The sequence below is a fragment of the Anomaloglossus baeobatrachus genome, chromosome 5, assembly GCF_048569485.1.
Source record: "Anomaloglossus baeobatrachus isolate aAnoBae1 chromosome 5, aAnoBae1.hap1, whole genome shotgun sequence".
NCBI classification, from domain to species: domain Eukaryota; kingdom Metazoa; phylum Chordata; class Amphibia; order Anura; family Aromobatidae; genus Anomaloglossus; species Anomaloglossus baeobatrachus.
The window spans coordinates 286,002,633-286,027,707 of NC_134357.1; the positions used below are offsets into that span (position 1 = coordinate 286,002,633).

The window sequence follows — 25,075 nt, forward strand, 5'->3', positions numbered from 1 at the left end:
TTTTTTGCCCAAAAAGAAAAAAAAAATGACATGGGCTTCGCCATATTTTTGTATGCTAGCCGGGTACAGCAGGCATGTACGGGCTGCCCCCAGCTGCCTATTTGTACCCGGCTGGGAACCAAAAATATAGAGAAGCCCTTTTTTTTTTTAATTATTTCATGAATTTCATGAAATAATTAAAAAAAAAAAAATGACGTGGGCTTCGCCTAATTTTTGAGTCCAGCCGGGTACAACTAGGCAGCTGGGGATTGGAATCCACAGTGCAGGGTGCCCAAGATTTCTGGGCACCCCCACTGCGAATTGCAGTCCGCAGCCACCCCAGAAAATGGCACTTTCATAGAAGCGCCATCTTCTGGCGCTGTATCCAACTCTTCCAGCTGCCCTGAAGCCGGGTGGCTAGCTAGGTAATAATGGGGTTAGGGCTAGCTGTATATTATCAGTTAGCCCTAAGCCCGAAATTCATGGTGTCACGCCAATATTAGACATGGCCACCATGAATCTCTAGTAATGATAAAAAAAAACAAAACAACAACACACAGAAAAATATTTTTATTAGAAATAAAACACAACACAATTAGTGACTCCATCTTTATTGAAATAAAGAACCCCCCTCCGCAGTAATCCTGGGTCAGGGTCCCGCACCGTCCAATCCGGATCCAATATCATCTGATCGGTTTGCTGGAAGGCAAAGCGATCAGATGATGTGTCAGGATCAAGTGCCTGAATCCCATCACACATCAGCTGATTGTATAAAAGCCGGTTATACAATCAGCTGATGCATCAGTAGAAAAAAAAAATAATACTCACTTATGTGCTGTGCTGATTACCGGCAGCTGCTGCAGCGATCGATTGGACAGGAGTCTGATCCCGTCCGATCGCTGCAGGAGCTGCCGGTAATCAGCTGATGAAGTCCCCTGACGGCAGGATCAGCTGATAGCCGGCCGGGCGCGAAAAAGCCGGCGAGACTACGATCAGCTGATGCGTCAGGTGACTGCATCAGGTGATCCACCGCCAGGTCCTGCAAGCAAGGTCCTGCCCCGGGGAGACTGCACACAGCCAGAGCGGCGGGACCGGGAGGAGCTGGGAGCGGGCATGGCACCGGGACCCTGCAGACAGGTGAGTATATATGACATTTTTTTTTTTCTACTGTTCACTTTGGTTTTCGCCGCTGCCTCCACCTCCCGCCCAGACATGGCGCCGCACGGAGCTGACATGCACAGGACGGGAGGTGGACGCAGCGGTGACGGTACCGGGAGGATTCATGCTTCTGTGTTTACCAACAGAAGGAATCCTCTTCCTGTACACGTCACTGTAGTACCCACCCCTTGCGTTTATAGCTGCGTTTTTAGTCATAGAAACGCGGCTATATGCGTTTTTCATTACGTTTTTAACATCTCATTGAATTCAATGAGTGAAAAACGCAGTGGAAAACGCAGAAATAATTGACATGCTGCGTTTTTGTGGTCACCACAAAAACGCAGCTAAAAAAAACCGCTGTGTGCGGACAGCACTTATGAAAACCCATTGACATTGCTGGGGAAGCAATGTCACTGCGTTTTCAGCACAAAAACGCGGTAAAAAACGCGGCAAAAACGCCTAGTGCGCACATACCCTACTTCAGTGATGATCTGCTGACCATGCTCACTTCCGGGAGGGGGTATTCTCTACGTGATGAAGCCTATGCTAAGGCTATGTACGCACTAGAGCTTTTTACCCGCGGATTTACCCGCGGATTTGCCGCGGAAATTTCTTGAGAAATGTCTGCAATCTTTGTGCAGACATTTCCCAGCAAATCCTATGGTAAAAAAAAATAGCTGTGCGCACTGGTGCGGATTTTTCTCAAGAAATTTCCTTGAGAAGAATTTCTCGAGAAACTTTCTTGAGAGAATGAACATGTCCATTATTTCCGCAGGTACCCTGCGGATTTCGGCAGTACAGCCTGCAAAAATCCGCAGGGAACCACCCGCGGGAAAATCGCGGCAATTCCGCGGCTATTCCGCGGCAAATCCGCGTCAAATCCGCATGCGGATTTGGTGCGGATTTTTTCCGGCGGTCCGGAAATCTTTCATTCCCAGAAGTTTCTCGAGAAATTTTCTTGAGAAACTTCACTTTTCTAGTGCGCACATAGCCTAATACACGGTTATTCTCAGTGGATGGAGCAGAATGCTAGCCTCTGTATTCCTAAAAAGACAACACACAAATATTAACCTCAAAATACTCACTATCTGTGATATATCTATACGGTACACATGCTCAGTGATTTCCCTTGGTGACATGACAGATGTCTAGGAGGTGGCCCAGACACGTGCCAGCATTTCCTGGGATATGGACACCATTGTTTCAGTGACATGTTGGCTCAGGTCACTCAGATCCCATGGCTTGGAGCCAGATAAGCAGAGTTTACGATGTAGCCCCTATAAAGACGTTGCAGGGTTTTAGATCTGGCAATCATGGAGGCCATCACAGCATTGGTAATAGTCAGGGCCAGAAATATTTGGACAGTGACACAAGTTTTGTTATTTTAGCTGTTTACAAAAACATGTTCAGAAATACAATTATATATAATATGGGCTGAAAGTGCACACTCCCAGCTGCAATATGAGAGTTTTCACATCCAAATCGGAGAAAGGGTTTAGGAATCATAGCTCTGTAATGCATAGCCTCCTCTTTTTCAAGGGACCAAAAGTAATTGGACAAGGGACTCTAAGGGCTGCAATTAACTCTGAAGGCGTCTCCCTCATTAATCTGTAATCAATGAAGTAGTTAAAAGGTCTGGGGTTGATTACAGGTGTGTGGTTTTGCATTTGGAAGCTGTTGCTGTGACCAGACAACATGCGGTCTAAGGAACTCTCAATTGAGGTGAAGCAGAACATCCTGAGGCTGAAAAAAAAGAAAAAATCCATCAGAGAGATAGCAGACATGCTTGGAGTAGCAAAATCAACAGTCGGGTACATTCTGAGAAAAAAGGAATTGACTGGTGAGCTTGGGAACTCAAAAAGGCCTGGGCGTCCACGGATGACAGCAGTGGTGGATGATCGCCGCATACTTTCTTTGGTGAAGAAGAACCCGTTCACAACATCAACTGAAGTCCAGAACTTCACTCTCAGTGAAGTAGGTGTATCTGTCTCTAAGTCAACAGTAAAGAGAAGAGTCCATGAAAGTAAATACAAAGGGTTCACATCTAGATGCAAACCATTCATCAATTCCAAAAATAGACAGGCCAGAGTTAAATTTGCTGAAAAACACCTCATGAAGCCAGCTCAGTTCTGGAAAAGTATTCTATGGACAGATGAGACAAAGATCAACCTGTACCAGAATGATGGGAAGAAAAAAGTTTGGAGAAGAAAGGGAACGGCACATGATCCAAGGCACACCACATCCTCTGTAAAACATGGTGGAGGCAACGTGATGGCATGGGCATGCATGGCTTTCAATGGCACTGGGTCACTTGTGTTTATTGATGACATAACAGCAGACAAGAGTAGCCGGATGAATTCTGAAGTGTACCGGGATATACTTTCAGCCCAGATTGAGCCCAAATGCCGCAAAGTTGATCGGACGGCGCTTCATAGTACAGATGGACAATGACCCCAAGCATACAGCCAAAGCTCCCCAGGAGTTCATGAGTGCAAAAAAGTGGAACATTCTGCAATGGCCAAGTCAATCACCAGATCTTAACCCAATTGAGCATGCATTTCACTTGCTCAAATCCAGACTTAAGACGGAAAGACCCACAAACAAGCAAGACCTGAAGGCTGCGGCTGTAAAGGCCTGGCAAAGCATTAAGAAGGAGGAAACCCAGCGTTTGGTGATGTCCATGGGTTCCAGACTTAAGGCAGTGATTGCCTCCAAAGGATTCGCAACAAAATATTGAAAATAAAAATATTTTTTGTTTGGGTTTGGTTTATTTGTCCAATTACTTTTGACCTCCTAAAATGTGGAGTGTTTGTAAAGAAATGTGTACAATTCCTACAATTTCTATCAGATATTTTTGTTCAAACCTTCAAATTAAACGTTACAATCTGCACTTGAATTCTGTTGTAGAGGTTTCATTTCAAATCCAATGTGGTGGCATGCAGAGCCCAACTCGCGAAAATTGTGTCACTGTCCAAATATTTCTGGACCTAACTGTATTTACCACTGATGTTACCTTAACTACAGGCCTTTGATTTTACACCATATATCCCTGTATATACTATTCCTGGAAAATCCCTTTTAAAGGGAACCAATCACCAGGATTTTCGTATATAACCTAAATCCAGTGCTATACTGGCACTATCAGGCTGATTCTATACATACCTGCAGTGGTCAGCTCGGATGTTTAGGTTTTGAAACCCAAGAAAGTGAAGTTTGTAAAATCGGCAGCTTCTTAAGTCACAGCAGCTGAGGAGCAGATAATATCTAAGGAAGGGGAGGGTATTCATACTTATCCTTTCCCCCTGTTAGAATTAGCATAAGTATTGTACCATCAATTCACTTTTTCCCTAGCAGGACCTGTGGTGAGGTCATAGCCATGTGACCAGAAGGGGCGGGGCCTCAGTCAACAAAGCTGATACCACTAAGCAACATTTTTCTGATGCCTGAGGCCCTGCCCCTTCTGGTCTCATGGGTATGACATCACCACAGGTCCTGCTAGGGAGAAAGTGAAACGTTTGTATAATACTTATGCTAATTTTAACAGGGGGAGGGGATCAATATGCACCCCCCCAGATATTATTTGATTCTCAGCTGCTGTCACTCAAGAAGGTGCCGATTTTATAAACTTTACTTTCTTGGGTTTCAAAACCTAAACATCCGAGCTGACCACTGCAGGTATGTATAGAATCAGCCTGATAGAGCCAGTATAGCACTGGCTTTAGGTTATATACGAAAATCCTGGTGATTATGCTCTTTAATAATGACATGATTTGATCACTGGGGTCTTTTAGCTGGAAGCCATAGTACTGTTCAGATTTGAGCTAAGTGTGTGATTGGGACTGATTGGAAACAGTCTTGGCTCATGGCCCTCGACCACTGACCAGCTATTCTGTATTATACTGCATCATTCTCCCACCCTTATTAATTCACGTGCCGTGCCCTACTGGTGCAGGGATCTTTTGTCTATACTGCCCACTAACAATGCCGGCAGTGTGACCCATGATCTGACCATCTCTATATAGATGTAGCATGTGTGCTAAATCCTGTAATATCCAGGGATGGAAGTATCACGTGAAGTAAAGACAACTAATGACTCCAGGTAGGTCGTGAAGATGACATTCTGTAGAGAAAGAAGGCAAGAAGAGCCTCCAACGATGTTAGTCTGATGAGGATACTACAGCCACCTGGGCCTATATTACCAAGGGCCCTATAAACTGAGACATCAGGAGACTGTTGGGGTCCTCTAAAGCTTGTTTTTTCTTGGTTTTATCATCTTTAGTGCACACTTTATGCTGATTTTCATGCTATAGCCAGATAGGACTAGTACTTTTCCTTCCCCACTGGATCCGCTGCTGGCTTTGTCTCAAAAACAGTATATGTTGGAATTGACTCAATTACCATAGTGTAGCCGGAGTGAGTGTGCTGGTATATTCTATAGGGTAAGTAACATGCTGTGCCTATTCTGCCTTAAGCAGGGTGTTGGGTAACGTAGAAGCAAATTACCCAATCTTACAATGGGTCTCGCTCCTGCTGCATGGATTCAGTTGGCACCCACTATATATAATGCCACTCCTTGGTGCGGGAAGTTTCAGTGGTACAGTGACGTATTCCTGAGTATCAGCCCCTTGTCTCTGGGATAACCTCTCTACACAATGCTCAGCAGATAGCTCCTTTCAGTCTGGTAACATTCTCCGCTCACATCCCATAATCTCATGCCTTGTTAAAGAAGTTTTAATGATCTTAAAAAAAAAAACTACTTCTTGTCCTCTCAAAATGATGCAACTGTTGGTTGTGTTCTAGCTTAGACCTCGGCAGTCCATTACTATGACATATGTATTACTTTACACCAAAATCTGGCTATGGTTTTGTCACATAATTAGACCATGTTCCTTCCTGGCAAATCATGCCCCACTTCCATTTAGCCAAAATCACATCTCGGGTGAAGAGCAAAATACATGCCGTCATAATTAACATGGTGTATGGCATATACACTGTTATAGTGTGCCAGTTAACCGGGTTGTCCAAAGTTATCTTTTCTGTGATACTAGTATAAAGATATACAACATTTGGCCAGTGCTTGGCGCAGGAGATGGCTTTTTGTGTTGGCACATCATCCATGTTCTTCTACATGTATGCATAGGCCATAACAGAGAAGGGGGTTGGTTTAGCTATGAAAATGAGCCAGGCCTCTTTACACATGCCTAGATGGTGTGTGTTTATTTATGAATATCTAGAGACCCAGGGTTGCTGGAGATGGTTAAAGATCAGCGCAACTTTTGAAATACAAATTGTTTATAATATATTAGGACATTTGTTTGTTCTTGAAGGGATAGCCTCTAAAAGAGGCTATCCCGTCAGTATTGTTTTTGTTAAACCTGTTTTTGAAGTGAGCAACTTCTTTAAAAGGGTACTCAGGGAAGATAAGAAACAATTCTACTGGCCCTGCCCTTAAGCTATAATGATGAGGTGCCCAGTGCAGTTCTGTACACTCACAATACCTGTAATTCAGTGTGACAGGAGCTGTTCTTCATTGTTCCCTTTCCCTACTGGGCCGCTAAATCACAAATCAAGGGGCCCACTCCATGCGGTTAGTAACAGCCGCCCCCTGATAATAGCTGCTTCCCTGCAGTTAGAGAACAGGGGCCTGATGACACCCACTGCTCTCAGATAGAACAGAAGTAGATGTCATCATGGGGTGGCTGTTACTAACCCGGATGGGCCCCTTGATTTGTGATTTAAAATCCCAGAGGAGAGTGGGAGCAGTGAAGAGCAGCTCCTGTCACACTGAATTACAGGTAGCGTGAGGATATAAAAGGGCATTGTATATCTCATCATTATAGTTGAGGGCAGGGCCAGTAGAAGAATTTCTTATCTCCCGGAGTGCCCCTTTAATGTAAGAGAACACTATTACTTATGGCCAAAGTTGCCATTTAGCACCTATAAAGTAGGATACGCAGCTACTAGGCGCTAATGTTAAACTATACAATGTGTGTTGTTCTTTTATTGTATACTGTTCTATGGAATGACACAATTCCTTTCTGAAAAAAAAGTATCCTGATGCATACCAGCCCACCAGCATCTATAGGTGCACCCTATAAGCCACTGCTAGATGAATGGATTCTTGGCATATATGACAGAGGTGTAAAGTAAACATAACCCTACATGTAGGTGATCAGCTGCACCGTCAGGTCCTTTGTGCCAGAAAAAGGGGGACACTAGCGTTTCATGGCAGCCACTCGGCCTTCTAATAGATTTCATCTTAGTCTTTGCTCTTTATTATGTGGATATGTTGTTTTAAACAGGGATATTGTATTGTTAGGATTATTGCTCTACTCTTATCCTTGTTCTGTACAACCCACAAACCCAAATGGCCTTTCTTGCTGTCCTTCTACTTGTATCAAATGTATGGTTTCCCATCCAACTTCCCAAGACCAATTAATGAATAGCCCATTTTCCTCCCTAACTAGGCAGAAAAGCCAGTGTTTTGCTACATAACTGGCCACATATGCCAGTGAGAGGCCTGTAGCCAGAAATGTCTATGGTTGCTGTTGTTCATGGTCATATTGGAAAATATGCCAAGAAAAAGCAGAATTGTCTTCAGTGGATAGCCCAGGGGTTTGTTCTTGTAGTCTTAGAAGTTGACTGATTTGCATGGCGTACATGTCGTCTTCTCAGGTTGACCTTTCTTCACACTGTGTGCGGAAAAGACGGGACTCTTTCGGAATGTTTGACGGGTATGATAGCTGCAGTGAGGACACCAGCAGCAGCTCGAGCTCTGACGAGAGCGAAGAGGAGGTGGCCCCATTACAGTCCAGTCTCCCCATTATTAAGAACAATGGTCAGGTGTACACGTATCCAGATGGGAAATCTGGCATGGGTAAGTAGATGTTCTTCAACGGACGCTGTTCTTCAATAGACACTGAATGGTGTATAGAGCTGGTCTGCTCCGTGCACTGTTTACATCTAGCTGCAGCCACAGGTGATAACTGCTTATTGGTGGGGTACCAGGTGTGTACCCTCCACCACCACCAATCTGATGAGAGAGCATTACCATGCTCGGTACTCGTAACAAGCAGTTGGATTCAAGGATGGGCTCCACTGGAGTACCCGAGTATAATGGAAGTCAATGGGGACCTCAAGCATTTTTTGGAGATGTTGCCCATTGACTTACATTATCCTTGGGAATTTGAGTCAAGCCCTTCATAGCATTCAACTGCTGGTTACGGGTACCGAGCCTCTGAGCATGGTAATGCTTGCTCATCACTAGTGTAATAATAGATATAAAAGTAGTGGACAGTCCCTTTCATTGATTGTACAGCTACACTATGAGTCTCCAGATTGACTTTTCATCTTTTTGCCTTATTTTATTTTTTTTTCAGCTACATGTGAAATGTGTGGAATGGTCGGGGTCCGAGATGCTTTCTACTCAAAAACAAAGCGGTTCTGCAGTGTTTCATGTTCGCGGAGTTATTCTTCAAATTCTAAGAAGGCGAGCATCTTGGCAAGACTACAGGTAGTGGATGGTATGCTTGTGCCTAGGGCTTGGCCATTAATCAAAATAATTTGATTAATTTGCCAAGTGCCTTCTCCGTGATTCTGATTTTTGTCAGAATTGAAAAAAATCAAATCTAGCCTGCCACTCCAGCAGCGATCATTTATCCTTGATGGAAGCAGAGGAGGAAGACGTGAGGAGAGTGGTGGGCAGGAGATGTGGGCCCAGACACTGCACCTCACCTGGAAGCAGCTGGTACATTAGGTCCCATGAGTAAGTCAAAAATTTTGCCAGAAATAAGGTGTCGGGGTTCTGCAGCTCGCCAACACTTTCACATAGGACACCTAACACCCCATCAGCTATTTTAAGTCCAGATAGTAGATTCTTAGCATCTGGACCTCTGGAGCTTCTCCTGTCAGCTCAAGCCGATAGGAGATGAAACAATTGCTCCATTTTGTGCTTGGTTCTTCTATGGTCACTTCATGAACTACACCCCAATGAACTACAATAAATATTCCTGACCCCTCAGTCTGTCTCCTCTACTCAATCTTGCCTTCCCTATGTAAATATTTACAGGGATCCAGCATAAAGTTCCTTCTAGTAATTCCCTTTCCACTCTACTTTGTACAGTACTGAGGTCCAGCCACAAGTCACTCATGCCTTTCTACCACCATTCTCAGATCTGTGAATGTAGCTCTGAGCTATAGTACAGTTTCCTATTAAGAATGAGTAATGGACACTATATACAAAGCCTTAGATCTATATGTAAGCTGGTAAAAGGTGATCCAAGTAGGTCAAACATTTTTGGTAAGGCCTAAGCCACACGGTGAAAAAATCGGTGCGAGTGGAGTGCGATAAAACATCACATTCCACTTGGACCAATTCTAGCCTGTGTATCAGTGCACATGAGCGATTGTTTTCTCAGCCCTAATCGGACCGAGAAAACAATCGCAGCATGCTGCGACTGTAATGCGAGACTTTTCTCTCGCACCCATTCAAGTGAATGGGGTGAGAGAAAAATCGCACTGCAAACGGGACACTAGTATACCGCGAGTGCAGTGCGAGAATCACAATAGTCGGCTACGGAGGAGAGAGGGAGAGAAATCCCTCCCGCCCCTCCTCCGTGCCGGCCCGCCCCCCGCACCGCTGTCCTGCTCGTACAGTCTGACCTCAGTCGCAGAGATACTAGCATGACACTCGGCTCTACAGTACTGCCAGAGTGAGCAGAGTGTCATGCGAGCATCGCACTAGTGCCCCATGTGGCCCCGGCCTTATTGTCATAGAAAGAATGAGCGATCTGCACACGTGCGTGTCCACCTCTCTTCCTTCCTTCATTCATTCTTTTCTACAACATGGTGGCTACCTGACTAAGTGTGAAAAGGGTCAAGGACCGCTCTCTATATATGTATGATATGGAAATACCACTTTAAGGACACTTAATTCACTTTTTGCTCTCTGCCAAAGTTAATATTTTGTAAGAATATATTCTTCTTTTTACCTTTTAGGGTAAACCTCCCGTAAAAAAAGCAAAGGTTCTCCAAAAACAGCCATTAGTTGCTAAGTTGGCAGCTTATGCACAATATCAAGCTACCTTGAAGAATCAGTCATTAAGTAAAACTGGTAAGGACAAATGTGTTAACTCTACTTTTACTTTATGATTCATATTGGAGTTTTAATTTTATTTCTTTCTTTCCCCATAGTCATAACAGCAGAGGGTTTTACCTGGGGCAACTACATCACTAGCAATAACTTGGTGGCTGCTCCAGTGTCTTGCTTCAAGCATGTAAGTATGGCTCCTTAGTGTGTATTATGGGGGTACTTAAGTCTTAATTGGCTTTTTACTTAAAGGGGTTGTCCACTACTTGGACAAAGCCTTCTCATTCCTCATGTTTGCCCTATAAAAATTAAAAAGCCTATTCTTTACTTCGGTGCTGGTGCGGTTCCAGCGATGTCGAATCTTGCCGGGGCTAACGTGACATGAAATGCGAGCCACGTGACAAACCAGTGTTGACTTCCTTCTCCCAGCCCTAGGACACAGGAGCAATTAACAGGAAGTTAAGGCAAGGAGAAGGAAGCCAGTGCTGTTTGGTCGTGGGGATCACGCGTCATAACAATGTCACGTTAGCCCCAGCAACGCAATATCCAACATCGCTGGAACCATGCCGGCAGCGGAGGTGAGTATAGGCTTTTTTTTTTAATTTTATGGGGGGCAAACATGAGGAATGCTAAGGGGTTGTCAATGTAGTGGAAAACCCCTTTTAAATTGGTCTTAATGAAATACCCCATTTTTCCGTGTCTGCAGGATAAGTGGTTACTACTGGATCAGTGCAGGTCCAACCCCTGAAAACCCTACCAATTGGCACAATTCGGCACTTATTTTAAAATCACCATTGATTTCATGGTGCTATACATGTGATAAGGGTTTACATACAAATTATAATGAACAAACAGTGACAGACTGGTACAGACAGCAGGGGACCCTGCCCTTGTGGACTTAGTCTACAGAGTAATGGGGAAGGAGACAGTTGATTGGAGGGTTGCAGCAGCTCCGATGGTAGCTAGGTGGCAGTGAGGTTTATTGCAGGCTGTAGCCTTTCCTGAACAGATGAGTTTTCAGGTTGCACCTGAAGGCTCCAAATGTGGGAGATAGTTGGATCCACTGAGGCGCTGATTTCTATAGGATGAAGGATTCTTTGGAGAAACCCTGGTGTTGATTAGGTGAAGAATATGAGAGTGGAGGAGAGAAGCAGAAGGTCATCTACCGGAAATTACGTGTGGGCAGGTCTGGAGGAGACAGATTATGGACAGCTTTGTAGGTTAGTGGTAGTATATTTGGATTCGGTTGAGAAGTAGAAGCAGGGAAGAGACTGGCAGAGGGGAGAGACAGAGGATTAGTTAGGGGAGAAGTGAATTAATTGATCAATGGAGTTCAGGACAGGCTGGAGAGTTGTGTGTTAGTCGGGAGGCCACAGAGGAGGATATTGCAGCAGTTGTGGTGGGAGATGAAGGCATGCATCAACATTTTAGTAGTTTTCAGGTTGAGGAAAGGATAATTCTGGAAATGTCTTTAAGTTACAAGAGGCAGGAGGTGGTAAGGACTTGGATGTGTTATTTAAAAGGGTATGATTAAGTCAAGGTTTACTCTGAGGCAGATTTCTAGTACAGAGGAAAGCATGGTGTCATTTATAGTGATGGATAAATCTGGTCGAGGAATTAAGTGAGATGGAGGTCCCAGAACATAACCTTGAGGGACACCGATGTAAAGAGCGGGCAGGATGAGGAAGTAATATGGGAATGGAGGATGCTAAAAGTGCAGTTAGTGAGGTAACATCTATCCAGAAGAGGTTAAGGTCTTTTGGTACTCAGGTGGGAGACGAGCTTTAGTGGGAAAAAGTGGTCAACTGTGTAGAAGGCAGAGGACTGATTTTGGAGGATTATAGAATATTATCTGTTAGTTTTGGCATTTAGTAATTCGTTAGTAATTTTAGTTAGGGTAGTTTCAGTGGAGTGGTGGGGACAGATTGCCATATTGAAAGGCAGTAGCTGAACGTAGAATTTTGGTCAAGGGATAGCTTTTTCAAGATGGATTTGATGGCTGTGTATTTGAAAGCTGGAGGAAAGTACCAGAGGTTAATGATAGGTTGAAGAGAGAGGTTAGGGCTTGGATAAGCAGGGTGTTGAGGAAGAGGTGAGATGTGATAGTCAAGCGCACAGTTGGTGAGCGTGATTTGGAGAGCAGATGAGCAAGCTTTTCATCTGTGATTGTGGGAAGTAAGGTCATGAGGAAGGCTATTGTCTTATTAAGCAGAGATGTAACAGTTTTTGAACATTTAAGGCTTTGTCTGATTTGGTCAATGTACTTTTTAAAATTGGCGGAAGAGTGTTCTGCAGAAATGAGGGAGGTCAAAGGGGGACAGAGGATGGAATTAAGAGTTGAATAACTGGGGTTATGAGAGAGACAAAATATAAGAGTTGTGAAGTAGGCATGTTTTAGCAGAGGTGAGGGCAAACTTGAATGTAAAACTTGTTTTGTTGTGTGTTGAATGTTGCGATTTTTTTTATTTATTTTGTTTTTTTTTTGTTTTTTTTTTGGGAGATCAATTACTTCAAGACCTGCTGTGCAACCATAGATTCAGCTTTTCTTTGAGGTTGTTGTGTAGTGGTTTTTTCTTCATCGTTCCTTATGGGAGACCCAGACCATGGATGTATAGCTTCTGCCTCCGGAGGACACACAAAGTACTACACTCAAACGTGTAGCTCCTCCCTCCTAGCATATACACCCCCTGGTAGCCAGTCCTAGCCAGTTTCAATGCTTTGTGTTCAGGAGGTCACACACACACATGCATTCTCTGATTTTTGATTTTTGATTTCAAAGATTTGGAAGAAAAGCGGGTCCAATCTGGACTCCCGGCATGTCCCTTCTCACCCCACTGTGTCGGCGGTGCTGTTAAGGTTGATTTTACAAGGCTGGAGCCTTCACATGCCGCGCTCCTTCACCATCCTCTGAGGCTCTGGCTTGAAGTGGGAGCCATCACTGTTCTCACTGCTTTGCAGGAGACCGGTCTCCATCCGCAGCCCTGTCAGGATCCTGCCGGACGGAGCGATCACTCCTCAGGGACCTGGCCCTGCGTCTCATAAGCTAAGTATTGAGACGTTATTCAGGGGTCCCTTGTACATTTATTGTGGGGAGTTGTGTTATTTCACTTTGTTGTGATTTCCGGCCGGTTCTCTGGTTTTTACCCGAGAACCGCGCCGATGGTGCCTGTTTGCCGGCCGCATTGTTAAATCTAGGCCCCGGCTTCGCCTGAGGCCTAGTTTCGATTTCACTGCCCCTGCATGTCAGTCATGCAGAGGGACAGTGCGGCTCCGCCCAGCGGCTGTTCGACACAGGGGAGAGACACTCCTCTCTGAGGAAAGATTCCCTCCCCTGTATATCTCCTTGGCCCTCCGGATCCCGCTCTTAGAGTAGGCCCCGCCCCCTCTTCTCGCTCCGGCGCCATTTTTTCAGCGTCCTTATGCCATGTCTGCACAGCGATCGGCGCTGACTGCAGCATCTCTCTGGGGCTCCGGGCTGTGGGATCTGGAGGGCACAGAGACTATGTTAAAAACAGTCTTGCAAGCCACAACCTCCAGTTGTGGACCTGCTTATATACTGCTTATATACTGCTTATATACTGCTAATATACTGCAATACTCTGCTGGGGGTCATTCTGCTCAGAGCCCCCACTTCAGCAGCATGTCTCACACGAGAAGTAAGGCTGCAAGGCTGCACTCAATATGCACTGCATGTAGGCTCGTACTGCCTGTACCGAGCACATAACCACATTGTGATTCCTGCTCTAACATGGTGGTGCCTCACCCTAGAGTCTCATCCCCAGTGGTCCCTCGGGCTGCTCCGGCTTCGGTGGCTGAACCCCCGGCTTGGGTAGAATCCTTCCCTCCATGGGACAGCTGTCCCGGACTATGCTAGCATGCATTAGCCCCCTTCTCAGGGCGCCTCTGCTGCTACGGCTCGCTCAGCGAGGCCCACAGAGGATTCTTCTTCTGGTCTCAGACCCCGTCCTCCTCACAGGAGAAGCAGGGTCCCCTCTCCTTCCTCGTCCCGCGGCTCTGATTCAACGAGCTGACTCGCAGGACGAAGAGGATCCCTTTACTGGGGGCTCGGACGCTTTCCATGTCCCCCATTGATCGGTCCGAGGGTGACGCAGATATTAGTGTTTCGTTTGCGTACAATAATTCTGTACTGGACCTCAATCCGCCAGTATCAGAGGAGCAACCCTCTCTGGCAAAAAAGCACCAGTTTACCTTGCCTAAGAGAACAAGGAGTGTGTTCTTTAACCACTCCAGTTTTCAGGCCACTGTGACCAAGCCCAGGGTCTGCTCTGACAAACGCTTCCCAAAGCGTGGTTCTGATGACCGTTTTCCCTTTCCACCAGAGGTGGTCAAGGAGTGGGCTCATTCACCAAAGGTGGACCCTCCGGTGTTTAGACTCTCAGCCCGGACCGTTGTATCAGTGGCTGATGGCACCTCACTTAAGGTTTTGCTGTCCGCCAGGTTGTCCTTCTGGCCAAATCTGTATGGAGGCGGCAGGGGCCTCGTTCTCCCCATCTTTTGCAGCAGTGCGGGCTTTCAAAGCCGTCTCTGCTTCTCTAGAGGAGATGCATTCCCTCACAGGGACTCTATGCCCGAAATGGTTGCCTTAACTTCCAGACTTCAGTCTTTTCATCCTATGCCATGTCTGCCATGCTGGAGACTCTCACCGCACTGCGGTGTCCTCGGGTAATTTCCTCGCTATCCGCAGGCTCCTGTGGCTTCGAGAGTGGAAGGCAGATGCTTCAAAAGAAGTTCCTTGCTGGGCTCCCTTTTGCTGGGACCAGACTATTCGGGAACAACTGGATGAAATTATTAAGGAAGCTCTTGGCGGGAAGAGTTCTTCCATGCCACAAACCTAAACCAGGAAACCTGTCCAGGGCAGGAATCAGTCGAGGTTTCGTTCCTTTCGTTCCTCCATCTGATCGTTCTCTAAGCCCTCGGCCTCGTCCACTAGCTCAGCCAAGGATCGTAAACCCAACTGGCGCACGAAGCCGCGTCCTCAGAAGACCGCAGGAGCTGCTGCCACTAAGTCAGCCTCCTCCTGGCTATCGGGCCACGCCAGCAACGTCCTTGGTCGGTGGCAGGCTCTCCTACTTTGGCGACGTATGGTTTTAACACGTCTCCGATCAGTGGGTGCGGGATACCATCTCCCACGGCTACAGGATAGAATTCTATCCAGCCCGCCAAACAGATTTTTTCTGTCAACTCCCCCCTGCTCCAAGGCCGCCTCCTTCTCACAGGCCGTGGCATTCTTGCAGGCCAATGGAGTAATTGTACCGGTTCCCGACTGGGAACGGTTCTGAGATTTCTACTTAAATCTATTCCTAGTCCCCGAAAAGGGTGGTGCCTTCCGACCTGGATCTCAAGCTTCTCATCAAGCATGTTCAGGTGCGGCATTTTCGCATGGAGTCTCTGCGATCAATCAATGACCCAAGGAGATTCCCTAGCATCCATCGACATCAGAGATGCCTGTCTGCATGTGCCAATCGCAGTTTCACACCAGCGTTGGCTACGTTTTGCAATCGGAGTGGTCCAATTCGTGGCTCTTCCCTTGGGGTTAGCCACGGCCCCTCGAGTATTCTCAAGGTCGGGGCAGCTGTGATTGCGTCCTGCACCTCTAGGGGTTGGCAGTGATCCTTTTGTCCTGGACGGCCTTCTAGTCAGGGCTTCATCCAGTGCAGACTGTTAGCGGAGTGCCTCGCTCACTCTCGCCACTCTAGCCAATTCTGGTGGCTTGTCATTCTGTCCAAGTCCACTCTGACTTCGACCCAGAAGTTCACGTACCCAGGGACGCAATTCGAGACTCTGTCGGCACTTGTGAAGCTGCCCTTAGTCAAACAGCAGTCCCTCCTCTGGCGGTCGACGTCGTTCCATCAGGCACCTAATACAGGTGCTGGATCAGATGGTGGCGTCAATGGAAGCGATTCCCTTGCCCAGTTCCATCTGCGTCCTCTGCAGCTGGACATTTTCCGCTGTTTGAACAAGCGGACTTCCTCCTTCCACGGGGTGGTGGCTTCGCCACAGACCAGGGGCTCGTTTCAGTGGTGGCTTCGGCCCCTCTGTCTCAGGGACGCTCCTTCCTGACCCCGTCCCGGGTGATCCTCACCAGGATGCTAGTCTATCCGGCTGGGGAGCAGTATATCTCCACCATGGAGCGCAGGGCACTTGGACTCTGTCCGAATCAGCCCTCTGGATCAATGTGCTGGAAATCAGAGCTGTGTTTCTAGCTCTCTAAGCCTTTCACCATCTGTTGGCGGCCAGGCACATTCGAGTCCAGTCAGACAACGCAACAGCGTTTGCCTACATCAACCTCCAGGGCGGGACACTCAGCCGCCTGGCAATGTTGGAGGTTCAACGCATTCTTCAGTGGACGGAGGACTCCTAGTCCACCATATCCGCAGTCCACATCCCAGACGTGGAAAACTGGGAGGCAGATTATCTCAGCCGTCAAACCGTGGACAGCGGCGAGTGGGCTCTGCATCCGGCAGTGTTTCGGTCAATCTGCCGCAAGTAGGGCTCTCCGGACGTGGATCTTCACTCCACGATCCTCAGGCTTTTGCAGCAGACACACTGGTTCAAGTTTGGTCCCAGCTTCGTCTGTCTTACGTGTTTCACCCTCTAGCTCTTGCCCAGAGTCCTGCGCAAGATCAGAATGGAGGGCCGTCGGGTCATTCTCATTACTCCAGGCTGACCCAGGCGAACTTGGTACCCTGACCTGCTCCATCTGTCCGTAGAGGTGCCATGGCATCTCCCGGACTGTCCAGACCTTCTCTCACGAGGTCCGTCTTTCCGCCAGAATCCTGCGGCTCTCAGATTGACGGCGTGGCTTTTGAGTCCTGGATCTTGACGACTTCTGGTATCCCTCCTGAAGTCATCTCCACTATGACTCGGGCTCGGAAGTATCCTTTGGCCTTTTTGCCTTGCTGACCCTCAAGGGACAGGTCTCGGCTCTGTCAGTGTTGTGCCAGCGGTGTATCGCCCGGCTGGCTCAGGTGCGCTCCTTCATGCAGGGCGCATCTCACATCATTCCGCCTTACCGGCGGCCTTTGGAGCCCTGGGACCTTAATCCGGTCCTCACGGCTTCCGGAAACCCCCCTTTGAGCCTCTTAGGAAGGTTTCTTTGTTTCGTCTTTCACAGAAAGTGGTCTTTCTAGTGGCCATAACTTCCCTCAAGAGAGTCTCTGTTTTGGCTGCGCTCTCTTCGGAGTTACCCCTTTTTTGGTTTTTCATCAAGACAAGGTGGTTCTCCGTCCGACTCCGGACTTTCTCCCTAAGGTGGTTGCTGCCCTGCCTTCCTTTTGTCCGGCTCCTGTTCATCGCTTTGAAAAGGCGTTGCATACTCTGGATCTGGTGCGGGCGCTCCGGATCTATGTGTCTCGCACCGCTGTTCTTAGGCGGTGCACCTCTCTTTTGTGCTGACCACTGGTCAGCGTAAGGGCCTCTCGGCATCTAAGCCGACCCTGGCTCGTTGGATTAGGTCGGCCATTTCCGATACCTACCAGTGTACTCAAGTGCCTCTCCCGCCGGGGATCAAGGCACACTTGACCAGAGCTGTTGGTGCCTCTTAGGCTTTCAGGCCCAGGCTACGGCTCAGCAGGTCTGTCAGACTGCCACTTGGATTAGTCTGCATACCTTTTCGAAGCACTACCAAGTGCATGCTCATGCTTCGGCAGATGCGAGCTTGGGCAGACGCATCCTTCAGGCGGGTGTCGCCCATTTGGGAAGTTAGGTTTCGCCTACTTCTCAGTTTTTCTGTTTATTCCCACCCATGGACTGCTTTGGAACGTCCCATGGTCTGGGTCTCCCATAAGGAACGATGAAGAAAAAGAGAATTTTGTTACTTACCGTAAATTCTTTTTCTTATAGTTCCGACATGGGAGACCCAGCACCCTCCCTGTTGCCTGTTGGCAGGTTTCTTGTTCCGTGTGTTTTCACCGGCTCTTGTTGCTGTAGACAGAGGTTCCGGTTGTTCCGGGTTTTGCTCTATCTCTACTTGTGGGTGGATGTCCTCCTTCAGCTTTTGCACTAAACTGGCTAGGACTGGCTACCAGGGGGTGTATATGCTAGGAGGGAGGAGCTACACGTTTGAGTGTAGTACTTTGTGTGTCCTCCGGAGGCAGAAGCTATACACCCATGGTCTGGGTCTCCCATGTCGGAACTATAAGAAAAAGAATTTACGGTAAGTAACAAAATTCTCTTTGTTTTGCTATGCACGAGAAGACAACCATGGTGGGAGAAGGGATACCATGGTGGGAGAGTGGACTTCAAAAGATGGAAGGGTAGAGGTTAGATTGGGTTGAAGGTACTTTTGTTAGAAAGGAGAAGGCCAACTCCTCCACCTTGTTTATTGCCATTACGAGGAGTTTGGGTTAAATAGAACAGATGGCCACTAGATGTGTGGCTTCATCAGGAGAAGCGTTCGGTATAATCTGCCGGTAAGTTGTATGAAGGTACGGCCAGCATAATGGAATAGTTTGTGACTTCAGTACAAGACCCATTATCACATGCCTTGCAAATCCTTTTACAATCAGAGATTTTATTCTCTGATTATACTATCTGTAGGATTTCTTTTGACCTGAAATCTGCACTTACTTTTCATCACATTTAGGTTTCTCATCCAATCTGAAAAAGACTTGTGTGGTTTATTATGCATAAACGTTTTGTGAACCTGAAATAATGGACTTCTTTTACAGGCACCAATGGGTAATTGCTGGGGTGACATTTCAGAAGGTGTAAGAGTAGAAGTTCTCAACACTGACAACAGCCTATCTCCAAAAGTGTTCTGGATTGCGGTCATCGTGAAATTAGCAGGTCAGTTGCAAAGGGTTATACATTCACTCTGTCAGAAGGCTGCGATGGATGCATACATGAACTTCATTATTGCTATACACATAAAAAAGTGAGCTACTTTATCATTTTTTTTTTTTTAATCAAAAGCGTAAAATCCATCCAACCACAAGTGTCAGACAAACCTCACGTGAACTGGGGAACAAGTAGAAAACTAGGCTTGTCCTCCTCTTTGTATCACAGCACTTGAGTGCCCAATTACCAAAACGTTTGAGTATGTACATTGTTCTATTTGTAAAATGTAACCATGTATTTATTCGAAAAAAGCCTAACCTTTCGCCTTGGAAGTAGACTTGGAGCAGTGAGGATTAGTATCTACATTGAATAAGGTGACTCATCAAATAAATGTTAAATAGCCTCTTAACTAGCGTATATATTTTATATTTTTAGGTTACAATGCCTTGCTGAGGTATGAAGGCTTTGAAAATGATTCCAGTCTGGACTTCTGGTGTAATATCTGCAGTAGTGATGTCCATCCAGTGGGTTGGTGTGCAAGCAGTGGAAAGCCCCTTGTTCCTCCCCAAAGTATGTGATCAACTAACATGGACACAAATCAAATGTCACAATACATATCACCTACATTATTATGTATATATGATATATCATAAAGGATGGTGTACTTAGTTTTTACATCTTTGGCAGAATGGTGGTATAATGTTCTTTCTTCAGCGCTCTATTGGGAGACCCAGACGATTGGGGTATAGCTACTGCCCTCCGGAGGCCACACAAAGCACTACACTAAAAAGTGCAAGGCCCCTCCCCTTCTGGCTATACCCCCCCGTGGTATCACGGGTTCTCCAGTTTTCAAGCTTTGTGCGAAGGAGGTCAGACATCCACGCATGGCTCCACAGATTTTAGTCAGCAGTAGCTGCTGACTATTTCGGATGGAAGAAAAGAGGGCCCATATAGGGCCCCCAGCATGCTCCCTTCTCACCCGTGGATGGTGTTGTAAGGTTGAGGTACCTATTGCTGGTACAGGGGCTGGAGCCCCACATGCTGTTTTCCTTCCACATCCCCTTGTAGGGCTCTGTGGAAGTGGGATCCTGCCGGCCTCTAAGCTCTGACGCCGGGCTCCATCCACAGACCCATAGCACCTGATGGATACGGAGCAGGAGTACAATCAGGGACAAGGCCCTGCATCATACAGGTACTCTGTGTCCCCGGCAGGCACAGACACACTCCGGGCTGGCTGGGTGTTGTAGTGCGCCGGGGACCGTAACGATTGAGTTGGTGTTCCTGCAGTTTACTGGGGGACTTTTGTGTTGTGGGAACGCAGCGCCGACCCCCACTGGACCGGCGGCGCTGCTGTGACTTGTAGTGCGCCGGGGACACGCCGACCGCGCTTTTACGGCGGCGGCGTTTATAAATCCAGTCCCCGGCTTTTGCGGCCTAGCTCCGCTTCGTTCCCGCCCCCACCCTGTCAATCAGGGTAGGGGAGAGACGCTGTTTCGCAGCAGAGACGAGGGCTGGAGCCTGATTTACATGCTCCAGCCCTCTCACTAGGCACAGAGGGAAGCAGGCTTCCCGCTCTTAGTCAGGAACGCCCAGGGCCCGCCCCCCCTCCTCTCCCAGGACGCCGGCAGCCATTACATGCAGTCTGGCTAGAGGAAGGACGCAAGGCTCTGGGAGACCTGGACTAGGGGGCTTTTGGAGACCACACACCCGCTCTTAAGCGGGCGGTAAGCGGCATTTCAGCTGGCCCCTCTAGTGCCTCAGTGTGCATTGGTGTACTGTGTCACCAGATATATATATTTATTTATTTCTTGCACTGTGAGGTCGCTTCCTGGCTGGATACCCCAGATCGCTCTGAGGAGGCAGCAACATGTCATCCACAAAACGCAAGGCTGCCAAGGCTAGGGCTGTGTACACTGCGTGTGCTGCATGTGGGGCTGCTCTACCAGCAGGTTCCAAAGACCCCCATTGTGTGCAATGCTCAGATCCGGTGCTGCTTCGCCAGCCGGAGTCCGGAGGGGTAGTGACCCAGGCTGAGACGCTTGTAAGTCCTGCCCCGGTGTCAGGGACAGACTTTGCAGTTTTTGCTGATGGAATGTCTGTGACTATGGCAAAAATCCTTGAAACTTTGCAATCCATGACTGGGGCTCAGTCTATGGACACGGCGAGGTCTCTGTCCTCTAATCCCCCTCAGTTGGAATTAATCCAGACTGCAAGGGGGTCCCCGGCTTCCCAGGCTGAGTATTATGACTCAGATGATAGCCCCAGCCACCCTAAGCGAGCTCGCTGGGAAAGACCCTCAACGTCATCACACTGCTCAGGGTCTCAGCGCAATCAGTCGCCCTGTGATGCGTCTGAAGAGAGTGATCAGGAGTCTTATCCTGGAACCCCTCTCAATCTGGATACCCCGGATGGGGACGCCATGGTAAACGAGCTTATCTCAGCCATCAATAGACTGTTGGATATTTCTCCCCCAGCTCCTTCTGCAGAGGAGGCAGCTGCAGAGCAGGAGAAGTTTCGTTTCCTCTATCCCAAGCGTAAATTGAGTGCTTTCTTGGATCACTCTGACTTCAGAGAGTCAATCCAGAAACACGACGCTCATCCAGAAAGGCGTTTCTCTAAACGTTCTAAGGATACACGTTTTCCTTTCCCCCCTGATGTGGTCAAGCGCTGGACCCAGTGTCCAAAAGTAGACCCCCCGATTTCCAAACTTGCAGCTAGATCCATAGTTGCAGTGGAGGATGGCGCTTCACTTAAGGATGCCAATGACAGACAGATGGACCTTTGGTTAAAATCTGTCTATGAAGCTATCGGCGCGTCGTTTGCTCCAGCATTCGCAGCCGTATGGGCACTCCAAGCTATTTCAGCTGGTTTAGCAAAAGTGGATGCTATCATACATCCAGCGGTGCCGCAAGTGGCGTCCCTTACCTCGCAGATGTCTGCGTTTGCGTCTTACGCTATCAATGCGGTCCTAGAATCTACCAGCCGCACCTCAATGGCGTCCGCCAATTCGGTAGTTTTGCGCAGAGCCTTGTGGTTAAAGGACTGGAAAGCAGATGCTGGTTCCAAAAAATGTTTAACCAGCTTGCCTTTATCTAGAGATAGACTGTTTGGCGAGCCATTGGCTGACATCATTAAACAGTCCAAGGGTAAAGACTCTTCCTTACCCCAGCCCAGATCAAGCAAACCTCAGCAGAAAAAATGGCAGCAGAGGCTTCAGTCCTTTCGAGGTTCGGGCAAGACACAATTCTCCTCGTCCAAAGGGACGCAGAGGACGCAAAGAGTCTCAGATTCCTGGCGGGCTCACGCACGCCCCAAGAAAGCAAATGGAGGAACCGCTTCCAAAGCGGCTACCTCATGACTTCCAGCCCCCCCCCTCCGCATCTCCGGTCGGGGGCAGGCTCTCCCGCTTTTCCGACATTTGGATGTCACAGGTCAAAGACCGGTGGGTGACAAACATTTTGTCTCGCGGGTACAGAATCGAGTTCAGTTCTCGTCCTCCAGCTCGGTTCTTCAGAACCTCCCCACATCCAGACCGAGCAGATGCCCTGCTGCAGGCGGTGGACTCCCTAAGAGCGGAAGGAGTAGTGGTTCCTGTACCGCCTCAGGAACAAGGGCGAGGGTTTTACTCCAATCTCTTTGTGGTTCCAAAAAAGGACGGCTCGTTCCGTCCTGTTCTGGATCTAAAGCTGCTCAACAAACATGTGCACGCCAGACGGTTCCGGATGGAAACCCTCCGCTCTGTCGTTGCCTCAATGTCTCAAGGAGACTTCCTTGCCTCAATAGACATCAAAGATGCTTATCTCCACGTGCCAATTGCTACAGAACATCAACGTTTTCTACGTTTTGTGATAGGAAACGACCATCTTCAGTTCGTAGCTCTGCCATTCGGTCTGGCGACAGCCCCCCGGGTCTTCACCAAGGTCATGGCGGCGGTGGTAGCAGTCTTGCACTCTCAGGGACACTCGGTGATCCCTTACCTAGACGATCTACTTGTCAAGGCACCCTCTCAAGAGGCATGCCAACTCAGTCTACATGCTACGCTGGAGACTCTACAGACGTTCGGATGGATCATCAACTTTCCAAAGTCGAATCTGTCACCGTCACAGTCGCTAACGTATCTTGGCATGGAGTTTCATACTCGAGCAGCGAGAGTGAAGCTTCCGCTGAACAAGCAGCGGTCCCTACAGACAGGGGTGCAATCCCTCCTTCAAGGCCAGTCGCACCCCTTACGGCGCCTCATGCACTTCCTCGGGAAGATGGTGGCAGCCATGGAAGCAGTTCCCTTTGCGCAGTTTCATCTGCGCCCACTTCAATGGGACATTCTCCGCCAATGGGACGGGAAGTCAACGTCCCTGGACAGGAAAGTCTCTCTTTCCCAGACGGCCAAGGACTCTCTACAATGGTGGCTCCTTCCCACCTCATTGTCTCAGGGAAGATCCTTCCTGCCCCCATCCTGGGCAGTGGTCACGACAGATGCGAGTCTGTCAGGGTGGGGAGCAGTGTTTCTCCACCACAGGGCCCAGGGGACGTGGACTCCGCAGGAGTCCACCCTTCAGATCAATGTTCTGGAAATCAGGGCAGTGTATCTTGCCCTACTGGCCTTCCAACAGTGGCTGGAAGGAAAGCAGATCCGAATCCAGTCGGACAACTCCACAGCGGTGGCATACATCAACCACCAAGGAGGGACGCGCAGTCGGCAAGCGTTCCAAGAAGTCCGGCGCATTCTAATGTGGGTGGAGGACACAGCATCCACCATATCCGCGGTTCACATCCCAGGCGTAGAAAATTGGGAAGCAGACTTCCTCAGTCGCCAGGGCATGGACGCAGGGGAGTGGTTCCTTCACCCGGACGTGTTTCAGGAAATCTGTCGCCGATGGGGAGTGCCGGACGTCGACCTAATGGCGTCCCGGCACAACAACAAGGTCCCGGCATTCATGGCGAGGTCGCGCGATCAAAGAGCTCTGGCGGCAGACGCATTAGTTCAAGATTGGTCGCAGTTCCGGCTCCCATACGTCTTCCCACCTCTGGCACTCTTGCCCAGAGTGTTACGCAAGATCAGATCCGATTGCAGCCGCGTCATACTCGTCGCCCCAGACTGGCCGAGGAGATCGTGGTATCCGGATCTGTGGCATCTCACGGTCGGTCGACCATGGTCACTGCCAGACCGACCAGACTTACTGTCCCAAGGGCCGTTTTTCCATCAGAATTCTGCGGCCCTGAACCTGACTGTGTGGCCATTGAGTCCTGGATCCTAGCGTCCGCAGGATTATCTCAAGGAGTCGTAGCCACAATGAGACAAGCTAGGAAGTCAACGTCTGCTAAGATCTACCACAGAACGTGGAAGATTTTCTTATCCTGGTGCTCTGCACAGAGAGTATCCCCTTGGCCATTTGCATTGCCCACCTTTCTTTCCTTCCTGCAATCGGGGTTGGAAAAGGGATTGTCGCTCAGCTCCCTTAAAGGGCAAGTCTCGGCACTATCTGTGTTTTTTCAGAAGCGTCTAGCACGTCTTCCTAAGGTGCGCACGTTCCTACAGGGGGTCTGTCATATTGTGCCCCCGTACAAGCGGCCGTTAGATCCATGGGATCTGAACAGAGTACTAGTTGCTCTGCAAAAGCCGCCCTTCGAGCCTCTAAAGGACGTTTCCTTTTCTCGCCTGTCACAGAAAGTGGCGTTTCTTGTTGCGATCACATCGCTTCGGCGAGTGTCTGAGCTGGCAGCTCTGTCATCCAAGGCTCCCTTCCTGGTGTTCCACCAGGACAAGGTAGTGCTGCGCCCCATTCCGGAGTTTCTCCCTAAGGTCGTATCCTCGTTTCATCTTAATCAGGATATATCCTTGCCTTCCTTTTGTCCTCAGCCGGTTCACCGGTATGAGAAAGACTTACGTTTGCTAGATCTGGTGAGAGCACTCAGAATCTATATTTCTCGCACGGCGCCTATCCGCCGTTCAGATGCACTTTTTGTCCTTGTCGCTGGCCAGCGCAAGGGGTCGCAGGCTTCTAAAGCCACCCTGGCTCGATGGATCAAAGAACCAATTCTGGAAGCCTACCG

General features: G+C 48.4%; 1 protein-coding gene across 4 annotated transcripts in view; it reads left to right on the forward strand.

Moving 5' to 3' along the window:
- MBTD1 (mbt domain containing 1) overlaps nt 1–25,075 on the forward strand; it is a 170,111-nt gene that overhangs the window by 2,742 nt on the left and 142,294 nt on the right. For 3 of the 4 annotated variants that reach the window (XM_075349531.1, XM_075349529.1, XM_075349532.1), the window contains exons 2-7: nt 7,813–8,014; nt 8,517–8,650; nt 10,135–10,249; nt 10,330–10,412; nt 18,916–19,033; nt 19,460–19,594. In XM_075349531.1, coding sequence (XP_075205646.1) covers nt 7,813–8,014; nt 8,517–8,650; nt 10,135–10,249; nt 10,330–10,412; nt 18,916–19,033; nt 19,460–19,594 — 787 coding nt within the window. The remainder of the gene's footprint in view (nt 1–7,812; nt 8,015–8,516; nt 8,651–10,134; nt 10,250–10,329; nt 10,413–18,915; nt 19,034–19,459; nt 19,595–25,075) is intronic. The other variant, XM_075349530.1, reaches the window with a different exon arrangement.